Source organism: Danio aesculapii, chromosome 19, assembly GCF_903798145.1.
Source record: "Danio aesculapii chromosome 19, fDanAes4.1, whole genome shotgun sequence".
Taxonomy (NCBI): Eukaryota; Metazoa; Chordata; class Actinopteri; order Cypriniformes; family Danionidae; genus Danio; species Danio aesculapii.
The window spans coordinates 18565172-18584885 of record NC_079453.1 but is presented as its reverse complement, the minus strand read 5'-3'; the positions used below and the strand labels follow the sequence as shown (position 1 = coordinate 18584885).

Below are 19714 nucleotides of genomic sequence, written 5' to 3'. Positions count from 1 at the left end.
TTAATTTGCTGTAAGTGGTGGTTACTGTCAAGTACAGCTGAGAGATCCGACAAAAAGTGCCAACGTGAAGCTGATCAAGGGATTCAGCTCTCAACTATACATGCTGTATATTGAGACATCAGCTGTAAATTTTGCTTTCTCTCTGTCTCTTTCTTGGCTTGTATCATTCAGGCTGTAAAATGTGCCTTGCTCAGTATGTTTCAGAAAGACTTTGCTTCCAAGCTTTTGTGCAGCATCTCAGTGCGGCAGACTAATTCTCATCTAAACTCTGTGACGTTATGAGAATACAAAGAGAATCATCTTTAGAGACAGATTATTACAATACAGCTCTCCTTTGCACACTGCTGCATTGGCATACAAATGAGTATCTTACACCTGCAGTGCTGAATGTGTGTGTGTGTGTGTGTGTGTGTGTACGTGTGTGTGTGTGTGTGTGTGTGTGTGTGTGTGTGTGTGTGTGTGTGTGTGTGTGTGCGTGTGTGTGTGTGTGTGTGTGCGTGTGCGTGTGCGTGTGCGTGTGCACTTGTTTGTGTGTGAGAGACGGAAAGAACAATTCATACAATGAATCTTGGGAGCATTCAAAGGGTGAAATAAAAAAGAAAAAAACATTTATGGTGCTGAGCATTAACACTTTTATCCATTTGTAAGCGAATATGGGCATTCATTTTTTGGTGCATTTAAGCAAAATTAATTTATTAATCAGGTATATTCATTAAAATGGTCTATAATTTGGTCACCTAAACATCTTTAGGGAAAAAAATAACACATTTAAATTCAAATAAAAACTCTTTTTATCCAGTGAGCGTTAAGCTATTAAACAGTGGTGGCTTAGACTGAGACTATCTCTGTTTTTATTTACTTATGTGTATTTATGGAGGTACAGTATGTATGTAACTTTTTTTTGGGGGGGGGGGGGGGTATAGATTTATTTATTTATATACAGATCTGTTCTTTGCAAGTTTGTATTGTTTTTCTATGCATGTGATGACTGCAGCTGAGGGAAAGAGCCCAAGACATATTTCCCTAACTGGGACAATAAAGTTTTAACTTATCTTATCTTACCTTACCTTACCTTACCTTACCTTATCTTATCTTATCTTATCTTATCTTATCTTATCTTATCTTATCTTATCTTATCTTATCTTATCTTATCTTATCTTATCTTATCTTATCTTACCTTACCTTACCTTACCTTACCTTACCTTACCTTTAAAAGGGTTGAACTCATTTATGGTGAGCACTATATATTTAATAGATATGTTTTATGAAATTGATTTCACACTTTTAGATGCATGACCTTAAAAGTATTTAATACGTTTTTATTTTTATTTTCATTCATTCATTCTCCTTATGGTTTAGTCCCTTATTTATCATGGGTCACCACAGTGAAATGAACCACCAACTATTCCGGCATATGTTTTATGCAGCGGATGACCTTCCAGCCGCAACCCATTACTAGGAAATACAGCCAATTTTGTTAATTCAATTCACCTATAGCATGTCTTTGGACTGTGGGGGAAACCAGAGCAACAACACTGAGAGAACATGCGAACTATATACAGAAATGCCAACTGTGTAAGTTGTAAGGCGACAGTGCTAACCACTGAGCCACCCGTATTATTCTTATTTTTAAAAATGCATTTTGTATAACATCTAATCTTTAACTATATAACAACTGAAATGATCAAACAATTAATCTATAATTCAAAAGTGTACAATTTTGTTTTGAATAGTTTTTTATGGTGAACAGGACTGCATTTATTTGATCAAAATTCAAATAAAATTTTTAATACCGTAAAGTCTTCAGTAATCATTCAAAATGTGTGAATTGTTTTCTAATAATTCAATAAACTAGAATTAATTGTTCGGGTTATGTTTTCACAACTAAAGACATTGGGCCAAGATCATTGGATCAAGATTATATTAAGAATTTTCATTAAATTGTTATCAAGAAACTTCCTAAGAGCAATGTATGCCAGATTCGCAACATGTTCTTAATGTTTTAAATCAAGTCCGTAAAAGTCATTTAAAGAATGACTGTTTTAAATAATGGTTTACACTACACAGCATTGGTTTACAAAAAAAATCAAACAAACATAACCGTGTTGCTCTACTACACTTCATTTTGGTTTTATTTAAAATAGAAAACATGTTAAATGACAATCTGAAATATTTTATGGCATACTCATAAAATAAAGATGATTTAGCATTAAACATTTTTTTTTATTTTGATTATGTTTTAAAATAAATTAGTCTTAAACGTCATATTTTCTGATTTTTCATAGTATATGTATTAATTTCAGTACTTTTACCATAAATCAACATATCAACCATTTGGTAGAGGTTGATATTTTAGAAATTATGGGATGTGTTGGAAAAAAAATGCATTGGGTGTGTTAACTATCAACATTAGGAATAAAGAAATGCAATCCAAAAATGTTTTTCTTGGTGGGACAGTTAAAGTAAGAAGCAGAATTGTTCATGTGTTCCTACCAAAGGTGAATCCCATGCCAAATCTGTGTAGGACAAGCCCCGCAATTTCCCATAAAAGGGAATGACATCTTAGGGCAGTGTACACTGCAGGGGATGTTGATTAGACATGTGGACTGTGTTAATTCTTAATATTTTTTCAGAAATGTATTCTATATATATATATATATATATATATATATATATATATATATATATATATATATATATATATATATATATATATATATATATATATATATATATATATATATATATATATATATATATATATCTTATTTGCCATACAAATGACTTTGTAGGCTGCAGCAGCCATATGGTATTATTTATGAAGGAAAAAATACAGTAAGACAAAACAAAAATCCCAAACTGTCACAGTTGTATTTGCACTGTTATATCTGACTATGTTATATAGCCTATAACATGCTCTAAAGTGTTTATTATTATTATTATTTGGAGGAATAAAATTTACTTATGTGGTTTAAACAACCAGTGCATTTAGACTGTCCAGTTTCATCTGTAACACATTCCAGACCACCTCCTGAAGTAGTTTGAGCGATTTAATTTAAGTCTAAGGGCCCTATCATTCACCCGGTGCAATAAGGCGCAAGACGTGTTTGGCATGATGTGTTGTTGTTTTCAGACCAATGCAACCCCAAATTTCCCATTTTGCGCCACGTTGTTTAAACGGCAAATCCATTTGCTTTGTGGACTCATGGGTGTTCCGGTCTAGAAAGGAGGTGTGTTAAGGAGCATATTTGGTGTGTTGCTATTTTGAGGAAGTAAAATAGACTGAAAGCTGGTCTAAAGTCCAGTGCAGAGCGCGTTACTTGTGTGCCTTACACGTACACATTGCTTAATACACACAGGATGTACAGCAATACGCAGATATCTTTACAGTGAAAAAGAATTAAAGGATAAAAATTATAGGTGGCCATAGATAAAATTTTTTAAACTAGATTAATCTCAATGCAATCTTGGAATTAATCTAGATTAAAATGGCTCATTTGAATTCTCTGGAAGGCATTCAGAATATGTGTGCTACCCAAATAATGACTAAAAGTAAGTCTTTGAAAACAGGTTTCTTAAGCCAGGTGGTGCATTAGACCAGAGGCTCATCTCCTGTTTCCAAAATGCATCACAAACTGCTTGAGAAACTGTTCTACTATGATAATTGGTGATGAAAATAAATATGTTCAATAAGATGTACTTGTGTTTACTAACTCTCAATTCAGTTCAACATAAATTTTGAACTGTAGGCCTACACAAGCTTGAAAAGCGATTTTTGATTACCTTAATCTGATAAAGTCATAACTGAACTAAACAGAAATGGAATTAAGGTGTGATCCCAAAGTTTCCTTATCCTTCCTTATCCAGGGACAGATGAGTCTCCGCTGAGGTCCAGCTTCCAGCCTCTGGCGCCTTGACTACAGCTCTGCACAAGATAATTGGCCAATGGAGAACTGGTCATGCCCAACTGAGCCTGGTTTTTCTCGAGGTTTTTTAATTCTTCACTTTCGCCAATTGGTGAAGTTTTTTCCTCACCGCTGTCGCCACTAGCTTGCATGGTTCGAGATCTGTAGAGCTGGGCATCGATGGATTTGCTCTTCAGTGTTTGGACTCTAAGTAGTGATTATTAAACCACACTGAACTTAGCTAAAATGAAAAAACTAAAACTACACTGTTTCTATTTACTATAATCTTCTATGTGAAGCTGCTTTGACACAATCTACATTGTAAAAGCGCTATACAAATAAAGGTGAATTGAATTTAATTGAAGTATGCATATATAAGTGGCATTATTGAAGTAAACACCGCAATCAAACTATTACCGTCATGTAGGACTTTTCACCATATTTTCTGACAAGATCCACACACGCGTCTGTCAGTAAAGGACCGCACACATGCAAAATACTGAAGTTTTTTTTCCATTTGGCATGCGTTATTAAATTCAATAACACTCTCACCAGTCCTTACTCCTTATTTGCGTCTAATACCCCAGTTTGTCACGGGGGCATGAATGAAATGTTCATGAGTGAAAATAAACTGCTGTACTGCAGTTAAAGTCACCCAAAATTACATGAAACTCTTGCATGAAAGCACATCACATAAACACCTTAATTATATTGTTGTCTATTAAGACAAATAACTAGATTACAGATGTCCATTTAAGTGTAGTCAGTAGTGTCTTCGAAGTAAGTGAAAGATCCAGAAGGGCATCCTGCTGATTTGATTCAGAAGGACACAATTTTGTCAGATGGCTCAAAGGTTTTACTTTCATTCACCGTCATTCATTTTAAAAAGCACCCGGTCCATTTTATTTGTATATGTTTTATTTCGAACGCATAAACTCTACAGGTGCCTGATAGTTAGATGTGGAGCTAACATAAATCAGATTCACTCTAGTGAACTGCATCCATGTTAACACGTCACGTTTAATGTGGTAAATTCACAGTAGGAATACACTGTTCGAAGACTCCTTCTTGACCTCTACAGTGCAATTCGGCAAGGTATACATCCACGCTAAAATATCAAGGTGAAAGTCATCATAGCTTACATAGAATAGACCCAGCTCCAAACCCAACTTTGAGAATAGATTAACGGCAATATTTTTTTTTATCGTCCGATAAGAGTCTCGTGTCAACGCAGCACTTTAACACCAATAACAATCCACCACTAATTAAAATATTACAAAAATTATTATTTTCTACTTCAACTCGGGGGGCTTTTTTCAGTTTATTCATATCAATTTGCATTTGTATAATATTATTATAAGTAGCTTTATTTATTATATGCATATTTATATTTGTTTTAATAAAAACAAGCTTAGATTTGTCTACTTGTCGGACCTTGTTTTGGACCATAGGACGCGTGTCTGGATATAATTTTTTGACCACACTTAGTTATTACTGTTCATTTATTTATTTGCTGGAAATTAGAACTGAATTTAGAAATAATTTTGAAACAAATATTTGCACTTAATAAACAAAATTAAATATGTAGGCTGATGGATGTCTTCAGTGGAGTGCGTACAACACCGTTTCAAACGACAGAAAAATTATTAAAGTAAAGAGTAAATGTCAAGAGAAAGAGAAAGTAAAGAGGCTGAATGGAGGAGGCTCGTTCTTTGTCCTCGCACTGCAAATGTTCTGTTTAACTGTTTTCTCGCTAGTGAAGCATTCAGCTTTTCCTCTTACAAAGTCTGTCATGTAAATAGCAAATGCACCATGGCGCAACTGACTCTTAAAGGGAATGGGAGATGAGGCTCTAATTGGTTTAATGCACATTATGCGCAAAACACACCCATAACTCACTAAGAGAATAAGCACAACCCTGTTAGACCATGATAGCTGATTGTACAAAGATTTATAAAAATAAATGTATAATTTTTTATACTTTCAAAAACATTTTTAAGGCCACCAGTACATTACATTCAAACACAATAATTGTATTGACTTGTAATGAACATAACTGATATAACTGATTGTTTTGAACAAATCATCATCACTCAAATATGCGTATACTAAAATTATATTTTAAAGCTAATATCAGAAGCTTGAGACGCTGATTGCAGATTTATGCACTTATTAATATTGAGAAAGAGCGAGATTAAGCATGTGTGATAAATGGCTGTGTGCCTTCCCCAACAATGTCCAATAGTAGCACCTTTACAAATGCTTAACCCTGAAATGCACCTGCCTTGAACTATGCATTTACTGTATAATATTCATCAACCAATCAGAACCAAAAATTCAACAGTCCCACAAGGTATGAAAGTCTTTCAGTTCAACGATGATAATTATTGTCTGAAAAGAGGAAACACAGTATATAAAGTATGTAAAGTCAATTATTTTGTGATTTTAGTCTATTCTCACTTGATCGCGTTCTGTCATATCTAGAAGATAACCGAGTTTCTTGATTGTCATAGTGCTCTACAGCATTCTGTGTTATAACTGGACTCTGGAAACTCAGGAGGACCATGTGAGCTAAAATGAACTAAAAGGGAGTAACATCAATTTCTGCTGATGGTTCCACCACGTCTGCTCCTCTCAGCAAACTGTCAAGACCCTCCAAACAGTCGGCCTCCATTTACCCGCTCAGTAATTAGCACACTATGAAAGATGTCAGCTGCAATGGTGAGGCAGAATGGATAAGACTGCCATTACATAAATCTGCCAAGCTGATTCTAATCTAATGTGACCAAATGGTCACGCTTGGACCAGAACAACAATAGGAAAAAATGCCATTATATGGTGCGCAGTATATATATATATATATATATATATATATATATATATATATGTATTTTTTTTATATTTATTAAATATCTTAAATGGCTTTTAGTTCAAAAATATATTCAAATAATTTTTCATTTGTGATAAGTTAATAGTGGATCTAGCTGAAATATCTGACCTACCTTTAACTCCCGATCATGATCTCCACTGCAGAGTGTGTTTAATGAAACTTTGAATGACTTCCAGACAGGGCTGAGATTGTTCATAATGGTCTGTTAATAATAATAAAAAACATAAGATCACCAAGGACAAGAATTACTAATAACCATAATTTGCTGTTAAAAACTATTGTCAGATTTTACTAAGTGAAAGCAGTGATTCTTAGTTTAACCTTTCTGCATACAGATTTGTAGAGCTTTCCTCATCAGATGCATAATTTATGCAATGCGATCTACCAATGAGTAGTCAGTTTACTTATATGGGTATTATTTAATTTGCATATCAGAATCATACCAGAAGAGTGGGTTATCTGAACATTGTTTACCAAGCTCCATTGTTTGTATTTTGTGCTGCTCTTGGTAAATTGCGTTGGTCATAATGGAAATGAGCTGCTGTGTCTGTTTTTTTTTCTTGTCATTATCAGCAGATCTTCCACACCATATTTGCCTTATTTAGTCAATCTCACATATATCTCTGAAACATGCATTTAATTTACACTCAGCGGCCACTTTATTAGGTACACCTGTCCAACTGCTTGTTAATGAAAATTTCCAATCAGCCAATCACATGGCAGAAACTTAATGCATTTAGGCATGTAGACATGTTCAAGATGATCTGCTGCAGTTCAAACTGAGCATCAAAACGAGGAAGAAAGGTGATTTAAGTGACTTTGAACGTAGTATGTTTGTTAGTGCCAGATGGACTGGTCTGCGTATTTCGGAAACTACTGATCTACCGGGATTTTCACACACAACCATCACTAGGGTTTACAGAGAATGGTTTGAAAGGAGAAAATATCCAGTGAGCGGTAGTTCTGTGGGTTCAAATGCCTTGTTAATACCAGAGGTCAGAGGAGAATGGCCAGTCTGGTTTGAGCTGATAGAAACAGTAACTGAAATAACCACTCGTTACAACGAGGTATGCAGAAGAGCATCTCTGAACGCACAACACGTCGAACCTTGAGGCAGATGGGCTACAGCAGTAGAAGACCAAACTGGGTGCCACACCTTTCAGCTAAGAACAAAAAACTAAGGCTACAATTCGCACAGGCTTAGCAAAATTGGACAATTTAAGATTGGAAAAACATTTCCTGGTCTGATGAGTCTCGATTTCTGCTGCGACATTTGGATAGTATGGTCAGAATTTGGCGTTAACAACGTGATAGCATGGACCCATCCTGCCTTGTATCAATGGTTTAGGCTGGTGGTGGGGGTGTAATGGTGTGGGGGATATTTTCTTGGCACACTTTGGGCCCATTAGTACCAATTGAGCATCATGTAAGCGTTGTTGCTGACCATGTCTATCCCTTTATAACCACAGTATACCCATCGTCCGATGACTACTTCCAGCAGGATAACGCACCATGTCATAAAATGCGAATCAACTCAGATTGGTTTCTTGAACACAATCTTGACAATAAGTTCACTGTAATCAAATGGCCTCCACTGTCACCAGACTCAATCCAATAGAGCACCTTTGGGATGTGGTGGAACAGGAGATTCACATCATGGATGTGCAGCTGACAAATCTGCAGCAACTGCATGATACTATTATGTCAATATGGACCATAATCTCTGAGGAATATTTCCACTACCTTGTTGAATCTATGCCATGAAGGATTAAGGCAGTTCTGAAGGCAAAACCTGGTACTGGTAAGGTGTGCCTAATAAAGTGGCCAGTGACTGTACATGATGAATGTGTGTGTGCAACTGTAAGTCTCACCTCTGTTCTATGAACCAGTGATGCTGTGCCATCATCATTCACTCTGAAGATTTCCAGAAATGGATCTGATTTGCTAAAAAAGTCCTAAACAAAGAATCAAAATAATTATATAATATATTACACAAATAAGTGTTATGGATGTCTTTTTTTAGAAAAAAAAACCCCATAATCATTAGTATTTGCAATTTCATTTGGTTGTGCATGCAGTGCAAAAATTTACATTTTTGGTTGATTATTGCCCTCCGTTCCTAGGTGCAGTTATTGTGTAATAAATGGCCTATGCTGACGTTATACTTTTTAATTTTATTTATTTATTTATTGCCTTTCAAAAACATAACAATTTAGATCAGAGTCAATTCCAATGTAAACTTTTTCCAAAAAGTTTCAAAATTTTGCATTTATAAATGAAGAATTTAAGTAAAATAAGTGAACAATTTGCAGTTAAGTCATCATTTTTGTTGTTCAAATGTACACACAATGTCCGAACAAATTGATGGACACATTGAAATATACTAATATAATATACTTTTATCCAGTTGCCCGCATCAGAACAGAAAGGATTAACCAAATTACAATGAAGAAAAACATGTTCTAACAGTTTCAATATCACTATTGCAGAATTGACAAACATTACAATTCACAAGTCTTTTTCTCAGAAACTCCTTATCAGGGTATAATATCATACACAATTTTAAAATGCACTTCTTCATATTTTGGAACAAAAGGAAATGTCATATTTGCATCTAATTTTCCTAACTTAATTCTTATTTAAAGGTTGAAAAATATAATTTCTTTTAACAGGACCAGGGTTGCGTTTCCCAAACAACGACATAACTCATGGCTAAACTATCATAGTATGATGCATCGTTTGGGAAATGAACAATGTAGTGACGACTGTTTCACCAAAACCATAGTTTCTCTGTTGCAGATCCATCGTTTGAACCATGTTAGTTATAACGTAAAAAATTCGTAATGATGCTCTAACCTTACCTTATCTAATCTAACCTTATCTAACCTAAAACATGCACTCGTTTTCTATATTAACAAAAATATATGTAAACGACACATATAGGGCCTATATATGTTTCCTTTACAAATATTATTGAGAACATTCCATATTCTATGCTATAAAAAAAACCACTTTGCCAATATGTATTCTAATTTCATATATCATATATAAATAATATAAATTGTTTATGGTTGTAATTTACAGTAGGCTATTTATTAAGTAATAATAATAATAATAATAATAATAATTATTATTATTATTAAAAGTAGGATATTGTTTTTTTTGTTTTGTTTGTTTTTTTATTTCAAACCAATGCAGAAACCAATAGGCCCATGTCACATACAGTAGGCTACAGACGCATTTCTTATTAAATAATCTACTATAAAATAAAACCATTAACCTATGCTATATGTTTTGTTTTCACAAGCTTTGGAGACGTAACATAAATTTTACTTTTAAATAATAGGTCATCTGCTGTATAGCTTTCATCATGAGCCCCGGCTGTGTCCAAAATGGCATAAATGTTTTCAAAGTGCACTCTGAAGGGAACGCAATTAATATGAAGATCACTGAAACTGAACTGTAAAAAATACTTTGAAAGCAAATTACAACTAAGAGAGATGACTTTAATGTCTTTCTTTTTTTTTATTATTTCAAGTTTAAATGTTGGAAGGTTTGAAAGGAATAGGGCATAGGGGGATAACTGTGAACAGCTCTAAAGGTGTAGTTGTAAGCGTACAAGTTTGCAACTCAGTTTGTGAATGTTCAGTAGAACGTCGGATTTGGGAAAAGGCAAATCAACGAACTATGTTTGTAACGACGGAACTTGCGACCTTAGTTGGCTAACGATGGATTTGGGAAACCCACCCTGGGATAGCATTCTTATCCATATGCAGTACTGACCAAATACCATTTTGCAACCAAAAAAAAAAAAAGAAGATTTACGTTGCATTAATATACAGCGATTATTCCATAATGATACATTATGATGACTGAAGATATGTTTGTACAGCATTTTCCAATACAACAAAACCTGTTAATAAAAACTGGAAAGTTTCAGTGGAATTTTAGATAATTCAAAGTCACATTATGAAAAACTATTTTAATACCTCCCAGTTTTTAAACGAATTAGATGGGATAATATCAAAATCTATTGCCTTTAATCCACCTTCACTATATTCCTTCACTATATTATGTCATTTTTTTCTAATATAACGATACTTTATTAATGGCATAATAAAAAGAGCAGTATATTTATATAGAGTAGTAAATAATGCACCAGCATAATTAACCAGCATAATAAAACATTGTTTTCAGATGTTTGTCTCTGTATCTTTGAGTAATTGCAGAGAAATCACACCTTGTCATCCAGTTTCTTGGCACTGAAGGCGAGCTCCACATAGTCATCATTCCCAGACAGCTCCTCAGCTGTGACCTGTGATTAAAAGAAGACATTTCTCATGTTATAACAATAGAGCACAATTTAGAATATGAATTAATTGGGTTAAAACATCTCTTCTTACTGTGATAGATGATTTGCCAGCTGTGTTTCCTTGCTTCAATAAAGCTTTAGACAGTTTTCTTTGAGATACAATCTATAAAGGAAGAAGAGATGACGTCAGGCAAACAGATATGCTTTGCAAGACTTTGAAGAAAAATACAAAATTGCACAATTCTTTATAGTATTTAGTTTGAAAATTCTACTTTGTACAAAATAGAAAGTTAAATGAACTCAAAAAGTTATAATTTTAAGAATAACTTAAACAGAATAAGTTAAATGATAAAATGAAGCACTTGTAATTAATTTCTGAAAACATCATTGTGTTGATGACTGAATGAAAATGTTGCTATTTGTTGCTTTATTTAAAGGGCAATGGCTGTGCACATGGGATAGAAACAACTGAAGGATTTAGATCCTCTACAGTTCACCTACAGGCAAGGTAGAGGTACTGAAGATGCAGGTATTTTGCACTTGATTCTGGAGCACTTAGATCAGAGGTGTCCAAACTACGGCTTTTTATAAGTATTAATAGAATCTGGCCCGCTATACAAAAATGAACGTAATTCAATAAATAACCACCGGGTCTCGCTATTTCATGCCTTCAATTAGACAGCAGTTCTTGTTATGAAATAAAATGAACCGAACAAACTGAAGGAAACATAATTGATAATCACGAGCCATGGCGCAACCAAGAAAAAGGAAAATCAACAGTGAGTGCAGGAAATTTCAGTCACGTTGGGGCAAAGAATATTTCTTCACAGAGGTCAGCGGAATATGTGTCTGTTTAATTTGCCAGGAATCAATTGCAGTAATGAAGGAATATAATATTAAAAGACATTATGAAACAAAACATCAGGCCTTTAGCTCTTACACTGGTGCCGAACGAGATCATAAAGTAAAACAATTAGCAGCTGCCCTATCAGCTCAACAACAGCAGTTTTTTTCGTGCTAATAAAGTGCAAAAAAATTCTATGCTGGCTATTTATGAGGTAGCTCAGCTAATCGCACAACACAGGAAACCTTTTACTGAAGGAGAATTTATAAAGGAGTGTCTGATGAGTGTTGCAACTGTAATTTGCCCAGAGACGATTCAAGATTTTAAAATTGTAAGTCTTTCTAGAAACACAGTTGGACGACGAATTAAAATAATTCCATAATACACACACACACACACAACTTTTTTTTTTTCGCATCTGGCCCTCGGCCCAAAACGTTTGGACACCCCTGGCTTATGCTCGCCTGCTTTTTATTGATTTTAGCTCCGCTTTCAATTCGAATCAACCACATTTGTTAATTGAAAAGATGAAACAGCTGAATATAAACCCATGCATATGTAAATGGTATTTCTCATTTTCAACAAATAGAACTCAGGTTGTAAAGGTTAAAAATATCCATTCAGATTAAAAGCACAGTAGTACAGGGGTTCCACAAGGCTGTGTCAGTTTATCTATTCTTTTTACACTTTTTACAAATGAATGTTCAAGTAACCATTCACAGAATTTTATTTTTTAATTATTCCGATGATACAGCCATACTAAATTTACTTCATGAGAATGATGATATTGTTGTTATCCACCAGTCAGAAATTAGCCGGTTCGTTGATTGGTGTGATAAAAATAAGCAAAAAATAAATACTAAGAAAACAGAAGAGATGGTATTTGACCCAAAGTGTATAGGTGACCATCGTCAAGTCAGAGACCTACAAGTACTTGGGCATTTACATTTGCCAGTTCTTTTACATGGAATACACAAATAGAGTGGGTTTGTTCTCGTTTACACTATTGTATTTGTTATAGAGGTTATGTCTTTTTGGAGTTAACAAGAAGCTTATGGTGCTGTTTTATAAAGCTTTTCTTGAAAGCATTGTTAGATATGGTATCACAGTATGGTTTGGCAACCTATCTGTTCAATGCAAATCTAAGTTGATGAAGATCTCTTAAAGACAGGATGGAAAATTGTTGGGCACAATGAATATTTTAATCCTCAAGTTTTATATGAGAATTGTTTCCTCAATCAGGTGGAAAAGATTCTGAATGATCCAACTCATTTTTTTGTTTCCACATTATGAACTGCTTCCCTCTGGTAGGAGATATAGTGTAGTTTGAGTCCCAAAGTGTAGGTTGAACCCTTATAAGAATTCCTTTGTGCCAGTTTCAATGGGTTTATTTAACAAGAGTTTATCTTAATTAGCATTATAATTTTTGTAACTACTGTATTTTGTATTGTTTTTATTGCTTGTTTTTATTAAATGTCTGAAGCAATATGGTGATGCCCATAACAAATTTCCTGCCAAGGACAATAAAGTTTACTATTACTTCTACTACTAAACTTTTCAAAGCTTTAATTAATTGAAGCAGTTGCTTTTTAACATGATCCAAGTCAAGACTTTATATCTCTATAGAGCTTTCTACAATATGTCAAAGCTGCTTTATGGGGATAAAAATAAAAAGGATAAAAAGCCATACATTTCAGTTTGTGGGACATATTTTGCATATCAGGCAGGTGGCAGAGTAATAGTTTGTTCAAAAATGATTCATTTCAGTATAATATGAATGTCACTGTTGAAGGACAATCCACAAAAGAGCAGCTCAATCGACCCCAACCAAGCAAGTTAAAGGCAAGAGTGACATGGAAATAAAAGTAGACCAATTGACAGAAATGGAGAATAAACCTCTGGAGAAACCAGGCTCAGTCGGGGGAACTAGTTTTCCATTGAATGGCCAAATGGAATGACTATTTCAAAGTTTTCAAAACACCACACACTGATAAGGTATGCTAGTCATTATTGAGTTACTGCAAAAGAATTAGACCCATTAAATATAGCCTTTTACAAACTTATCGTGAATTGTAATCTATCAAAAGCAATTAATTGACTTATACTCTTAAATATTCAGTGCCTAAGTGTGTTTCTTTTTTTAAACTGAAACATCATTCTAATCAACCTATGATATTTGAGGGACAGGTTTGCAAGCAGGGTAAGGTGCTTCTAGTTCCCCTGCGGATGGGGAACTCCAATGCTATGTGGAAACTTCCACTATGGTGATTTCGTCAGAATCCAATCATCTGAAAGAGTATAAAAACGGGCCAATGAAATGCCAATGAGTTGGCAGCGTCAGCGTGCACAGCTGGCGTCAATGACAATCAGTCATGCTATAAAGACGCAGCCAGTGCCATGCTCGACATCCTTTCCTTTCGCTTTCAGAGCCTTTCACGAAGCTTCTGAGAGAGTCTTTGAGGGTATCTCCATCCTGTGTCTACAGAGAGAGATCGAGAAGCAGCTTCTCCCGGTCCAGAGCGCGTATACGCAGTGGCAGATGGTCGAGCTGGGTATTTCTCCCTTGCCTGGCGTCCTTTGGGTCCTGTCCTCCAAGAGCGGTTTGTATATAGGAAAAAAGCTTTCCTAAAAGAGCAACACGGTCGTGCAGCGCGTCTTTTTCAAGTCGTCACTCCGACCGTGCGTTTCTGGATGCGGTGGTTTCCTATCCCCGGATGATGGGCACGAGCACAGCGTTTCATGTCTGGGGGTCCAGCATGTTAATGCGGTGCTCGCGGGCAGTGCATGCCATCACTGATGTCATGTCTGTTGCGCAGTTAAGATCGCGGCTCGCTCTTGCAAAAGAGCCACCCACCCCAGTTGTCCCCCGCACTGCGGTTGGCACTCGGGCAGATCTGAGGGTTTCAGTGAGAGTAAATCCGCCGCCCCCGGGCCGTGGACCTCTCGCTCCTCCACGCGCTCCATCCAAGCTTCAGGTGAAGAGAAGCGCTCCGTCCTTGGATGGTCGCTCTCTCACCTGATGACACCGGGGGTCAGATGTCCATCGCTGCATCGGAGGATGGGCTGTCATTGTCTGATGAGGATGCGAGCCCGCTCGCTCCCTCCCTCCGGGGTGGAGAGCGCGGCGTTAGCATCTAAAAAGCAGACGTGATGGCCGTGCTTTCTCGGGCTGCTTCGGCCGTGGGTCTGGTGATGGTTTATCCCCCAGCCCCGCGGCCGGACCGACTAGATGGGTGTATGTGGAGGATATAAGGAGGCAAGACCTTCAAAGCCTCCCGTCCCCTTCTTCCCGGAAGTGCACAGTAAACTCACGCTGTCCTGAGGGCACTTTTTTTCTGCCCGATCTGCGTGCGCTTCCATCCTCACCATCCTTGGAGGTTGGGCTGTCAAGGTCTGACGAGGATTCTAACCCGCTCGCTCCCTCCGGGACTTTGAGCGCGGCGTCGAATCCAGAAGCAGACTTTGCGGCTGTGCTTCCCCAGGCTGCTTCGGCCGTGGCTCTGGAGATGGTTTATCCCCCAGCTCCGCGGCCGGACCGATTAGAGGGGTGTGATGTGGAGGATGAAGGCGAGACCTTCTAAGCCTCCCCATCCCCTTCTTCCTGGATGGGCACAGTAGGCTCACGCAGTGTGCTGCGTGCGCCTTCCCCCTCACCATGCACGCTATGGCCACCTACCAGCGCTACCAAGCGCAGGCGCTGGCCCGGCTGCGCGAGGATGGTTCTGACCCAGGACTGAGCATGCGCTCCGCACCGCAACCGACTATGCTCTTACAAAAAAAAAAAAAAGTCGGCTGTGTGTGCCCTGGGAAGGACGATGATCACATCCGTGATCCAGGAATGCCACCTCAGGCTAAACCTGGTTATGTGCGTGACGTTGACAAAGTTCGCTTTCTTAACTCACCCATATCCCAGGCTGGCCTGTTCGGCGACACTGGCGGTGAATTCGCCAAGGAATTCACGCCGGTGATAGAGCAGTCGGAGGCGATGGGCGAGGTCTCTATCGGCGGGATTGTATGACCGCTCCCCCCCGCCGAGCCATCCACATCCACTGCTTTTTCGCCGAGGACGCCCGCCCGCAGCTTTGCTTCGCCGCCCCCGCCTGCGCCTCCGGCCACGCGGCTGCGCCGAGCATCGCGCCGGCAACCAGCGTCCCCCGCCCAGGGCGCCGCTAAGTTCGGTAAAACGGACCGCGAAGCGTCCCTGAGGCGGGCCATCTGGGGAGGAGGGAATTTGCTCTTTCCCCGCTGGAGGGCGGGCCACGTTATTTAAAGGCGTGTAAAAAAAAATAAAAAATAAATCCTCAGTGAAAGAGCACTTTTCCCCTCCTCCGGATGTGACGGCCCGAACACTGCCAGTCTGGGACGCTATGCCTTCCAGCTCGCAGGATCGGTGCATTTCGCCAATGGCTCATGGAGCACGAGAGAACGGTCTCCTTTCTCTCCTCTCCCAGCCCCTCTCCTGGAGTTTGAGTGCGAGACGAGAACATCTCCTCTCCTGCTCTCCTGTGGGACCCCAGCGCTCCCCGGATGAGCCCACTCACTCCACGCTGCCCCGCCGCTGGCACGTCAGCGATTGTGCGGGTGGGACCATTTGCGGGGGCTCTGCCTGCCTGGTTAGCGCGGGCCAGCCCATCGCAATGGCTCATCCATACGACCAGACTCGGCTATGCGATTCAGTTCGCTAAACGGCCTCCCAGGTTCACGGGCAACCAGGGTCAGTCCTGCGTCCGCCCCTGTCTTGCGAGAGGAGATTGCTGTCCTCCTGGCGAAGGATGCAATCGAGCCGGCCCTCCAGCCGAGATGGAGCGCGGGTTTTACAGCCCACACTTCATCGTGCCCCCAAAAAAAAAAAAAAAAAAAAGTGGTGGGCTATGGCTAATCCTATATCTGCACATTTTGAACCGCTGCCTTCACAGGCTGCGCTTCGGAATGCTTACGCAGATGCGCATCACGCTATGCGTTCGTCCTCAGGATTGGTTTGCAGCAATAGATTTGAAGGACGCGTATTTTCATATCTCCACACTTCCACGCCACCGGCAGTTTCTGCGGTTTGCGTTTGAAGGTCGAGCGTGGCAATACAAGGTCCTCCCCTTCGGGCTCTCTCTGTCTCCGCGAGTTTTCACCAAGCTCGCGGGGGGTGCCCTTGCGCCCCTTCGGCTCGCCGGCATCCGCACGCTCAATTATTTCGATGACTGGCTGATTTTTAGCCCACTCTCGGGAGCAATTGATTATGCACAAAGACAAGGTGCTCCGGCACCTCCGCCAGTTGGGGTTTCAGGTCAACTGAGAAAAGAGCAAGCTCGCCCCCGTGCAGAGCATCTCCTTTCTCGGGTTGGAGCTGGACTCGATCACTATGGAGGCGCGCCTCTCACGAGAGCGCGCCGAGGTAATGCTGAACTGTCTGAGAGAGTTCGACAGGAAAAAAAGTGGTCTCCCTGAAATTATTTCAGAGGCTCCTGGGGCATATGGCATCCGTAGCCGCGGCCACGCCGCTCGGATTGCTCCATATGAGACCACTACAGCATTGGCTTCACGATCGGGTCCCCAGACGCGCATGGCACGCGGGCCCACACCGAGTGACTGTCACTGCGCTGTGTCACCGCACCCGCACCCCCTGGAAAGGACCCCTCCTTCCTACAGGCCAGTGTGCCCCTAGGTCAGGCGTCCAGGCAGGCTGTCGTTTCGGCAGATGCCTCCAGTATGGGGTGGGGGGGCCGTGTGTAGCGGGCATGCTGCTGCGGACCTGTGGAGGGGAACCCAGCTGCATTGGCATATCAACTGCCTAGAGCTGTTGGCAGTGTTTCTCGCTCTGCGCCGCTTTTTACCGGTGCTGAGGGGGCAACACGTGCTGGTCAGGACGGACAGCATGGCCGCGGTAGCGTATTCCATCCGGATGGGGGGTATACGCTCCCGCTGCATGTCTCAGCTCGCTCGCCGTCTGCTCCTCTGGAGTCATACGCGGCTGAAGTCGCTGCTTGCTATTCACACCCCGGATGGGCTCAACCGTGCGGCCAACAGGCTCTCACGGCAGCTCCTTCCCCAGGGAGAATGGCGACTCCACCCCGAGTCATGCGTAAGTATGCACTCCCCCCAGTGAGCCTACTCGCGCAGTTTCTGTGCAAGGTCAGGGAGGACGAGGGGCAGGTCTTGCTAGTTGCGCCCCTGGCCCAACCGGACCTGGATATCAGAACTCTCCCTCCTCGCGACGCCCCCCCTGGCGAGTCCCTTTGAGAGAGGACCTACTCTCTCAGGGACAGGGCACCATCTGGCACCCTCGCTTAGTTCTGTGGAACCTCCACGTGGGGTCCATAAGACGCGACGAGGAAGACTTAGGTAACCTACCGGTGGCGGTGGTTAATACCATCACTCAGGCTAGTGCACCCTCTACGAGGCATGCCTACGCCCTGGAGTGGAGTCTATTCACCGAGTGGTGCGCTTCTCGCCGAGAAGACCCCCGATCTTGCCAGATCAGTGTTGTGTTTTCTTTCCTTCAGGACAGGTGGAGCGAAGGCTGTCGCGCTCCACACTGAGGGTTTACGTGGCCACCATCTCCGCTCATCATGGTGCGTGGATGGCGGCACCGTGGGGAGGCATAACCTCATCATCCAGCTCCTCAGAGGTGCTAGGCGGATGTTTCCACCCCGCCCCCCTCTCATACCCTCTTGAGATCTCGCGGTAGTGCTACGAGCCTACGTGGGGATCCCTTCGAACCACTCGACTCAGTATCCTTGAGATTTCTGTCCTTGAAGACAGCTCTGCTGGTCGTGTTGGCATCGGTTAAGAGGGTTAGGTACCTGGAGGCATTTTCGGTCAGTGACTCGTGCCTAGAATTCGGGCCGGCCTACTCTCACGTTGTCCTGAGACCCCGGCCCGGCTATGTGCCCAAGGTTCCTACCACGCCGTTTAAGAATCAGGTAGTGAGCCTGCAAGCGCTGCCCGCGGAGGAGGCAGACCCAGCCCTTTCATTGTTGTGTCCTGTTCGCGCTTTGCGAATATATGTGGACCACACTCAGAGCCTTAGATCCTCTGACCAGCTCTTTGTCCATTACAGTGGTCGGCAGATGGGAAGTGCCGTATCTAAACAGAGGTTGGCCGACGGGATAGTGGATGCCATCTCCCTCGCCTTTGGGCCAGGGTGAGCCGTGTCCCCCGGGGGTGAGAGCGCACTCCATTACGGAGCATCGCATCCTCCTGGGCGTTAGCACGCGGCGCCTCTCTGACAGACATTTGTAGAGCTACGGGTTGGGTGACACCCAATACATTTGCAAGGTTACAATCTGCGAGTGGAGCCGGTTTCCTCAAGGGTATTAGGCAACCCTTGGTGATTGAGGAAACGATTCGGTTGAGGTGTCGAAGCACGCTTGCTGCGCCACTCTCCCTAACCTGGAGATACGTGCGCTTTTTCAGCTTTGTCAGTTTAGTTCCCCATTTCTTTGGCGAACCCTGCAGAGTTCCTCCGAGGCCCCCAGCACCTGACTCAGCGGAGGAGTCAGGTGTTGGCCCGTTACGTTGTCGGCATGCCCGCTGGTCAGCCCGCGTTCTGGGTATAGGTGCCTGCTATGTGTGATCCCCGCTGGCGATCCCATACGTTCACTCAGCCACGGTATAGTCCCCCCTTCTAGGGCAGGCTCGTGTCTTCCCTCCCCGCTAACCATCCTTATGCAAGGACTCCCCATCTCTGGGCTAGTCCATAGGTTGTCACCAGGTCTCCCCTCTGGGTAACAGGTGAGCTCCGCAGCGTCCTCCCTATCGGGACTGAACAC

At 41.1% G+C, this 19714-nt stretch overlaps 1 protein-coding gene across 1 annotated transcript in view; it reads right to left on the bottom strand.

Moving 5' to 3' along the window:
* The window catches only part of cpne4b (copine IVb), an 89752-nt gene that overhangs the window by 53155 nt on the left and 16883 nt on the right, over nucleotides 1-19714 (bottom strand). Inside the window, exons 4-7 of the mRNA XM_056480330.1 lie at nucleotides 11199-11270; nucleotides 11036-11110; nucleotides 8667-8750; nucleotides 6908-6997 (exon numbers count right to left, since the gene is read on the bottom strand). Of these exons, the coding sequence (XP_056336305.1) occupies nucleotides 6908-6997; nucleotides 8667-8750; nucleotides 11036-11110; nucleotides 11199-11270 (321 nt within the window). The remainder of the gene's footprint in view (nucleotides 1-6907; nucleotides 6998-8666; nucleotides 8751-11035; nucleotides 11111-11198; nucleotides 11271-19714) is intronic.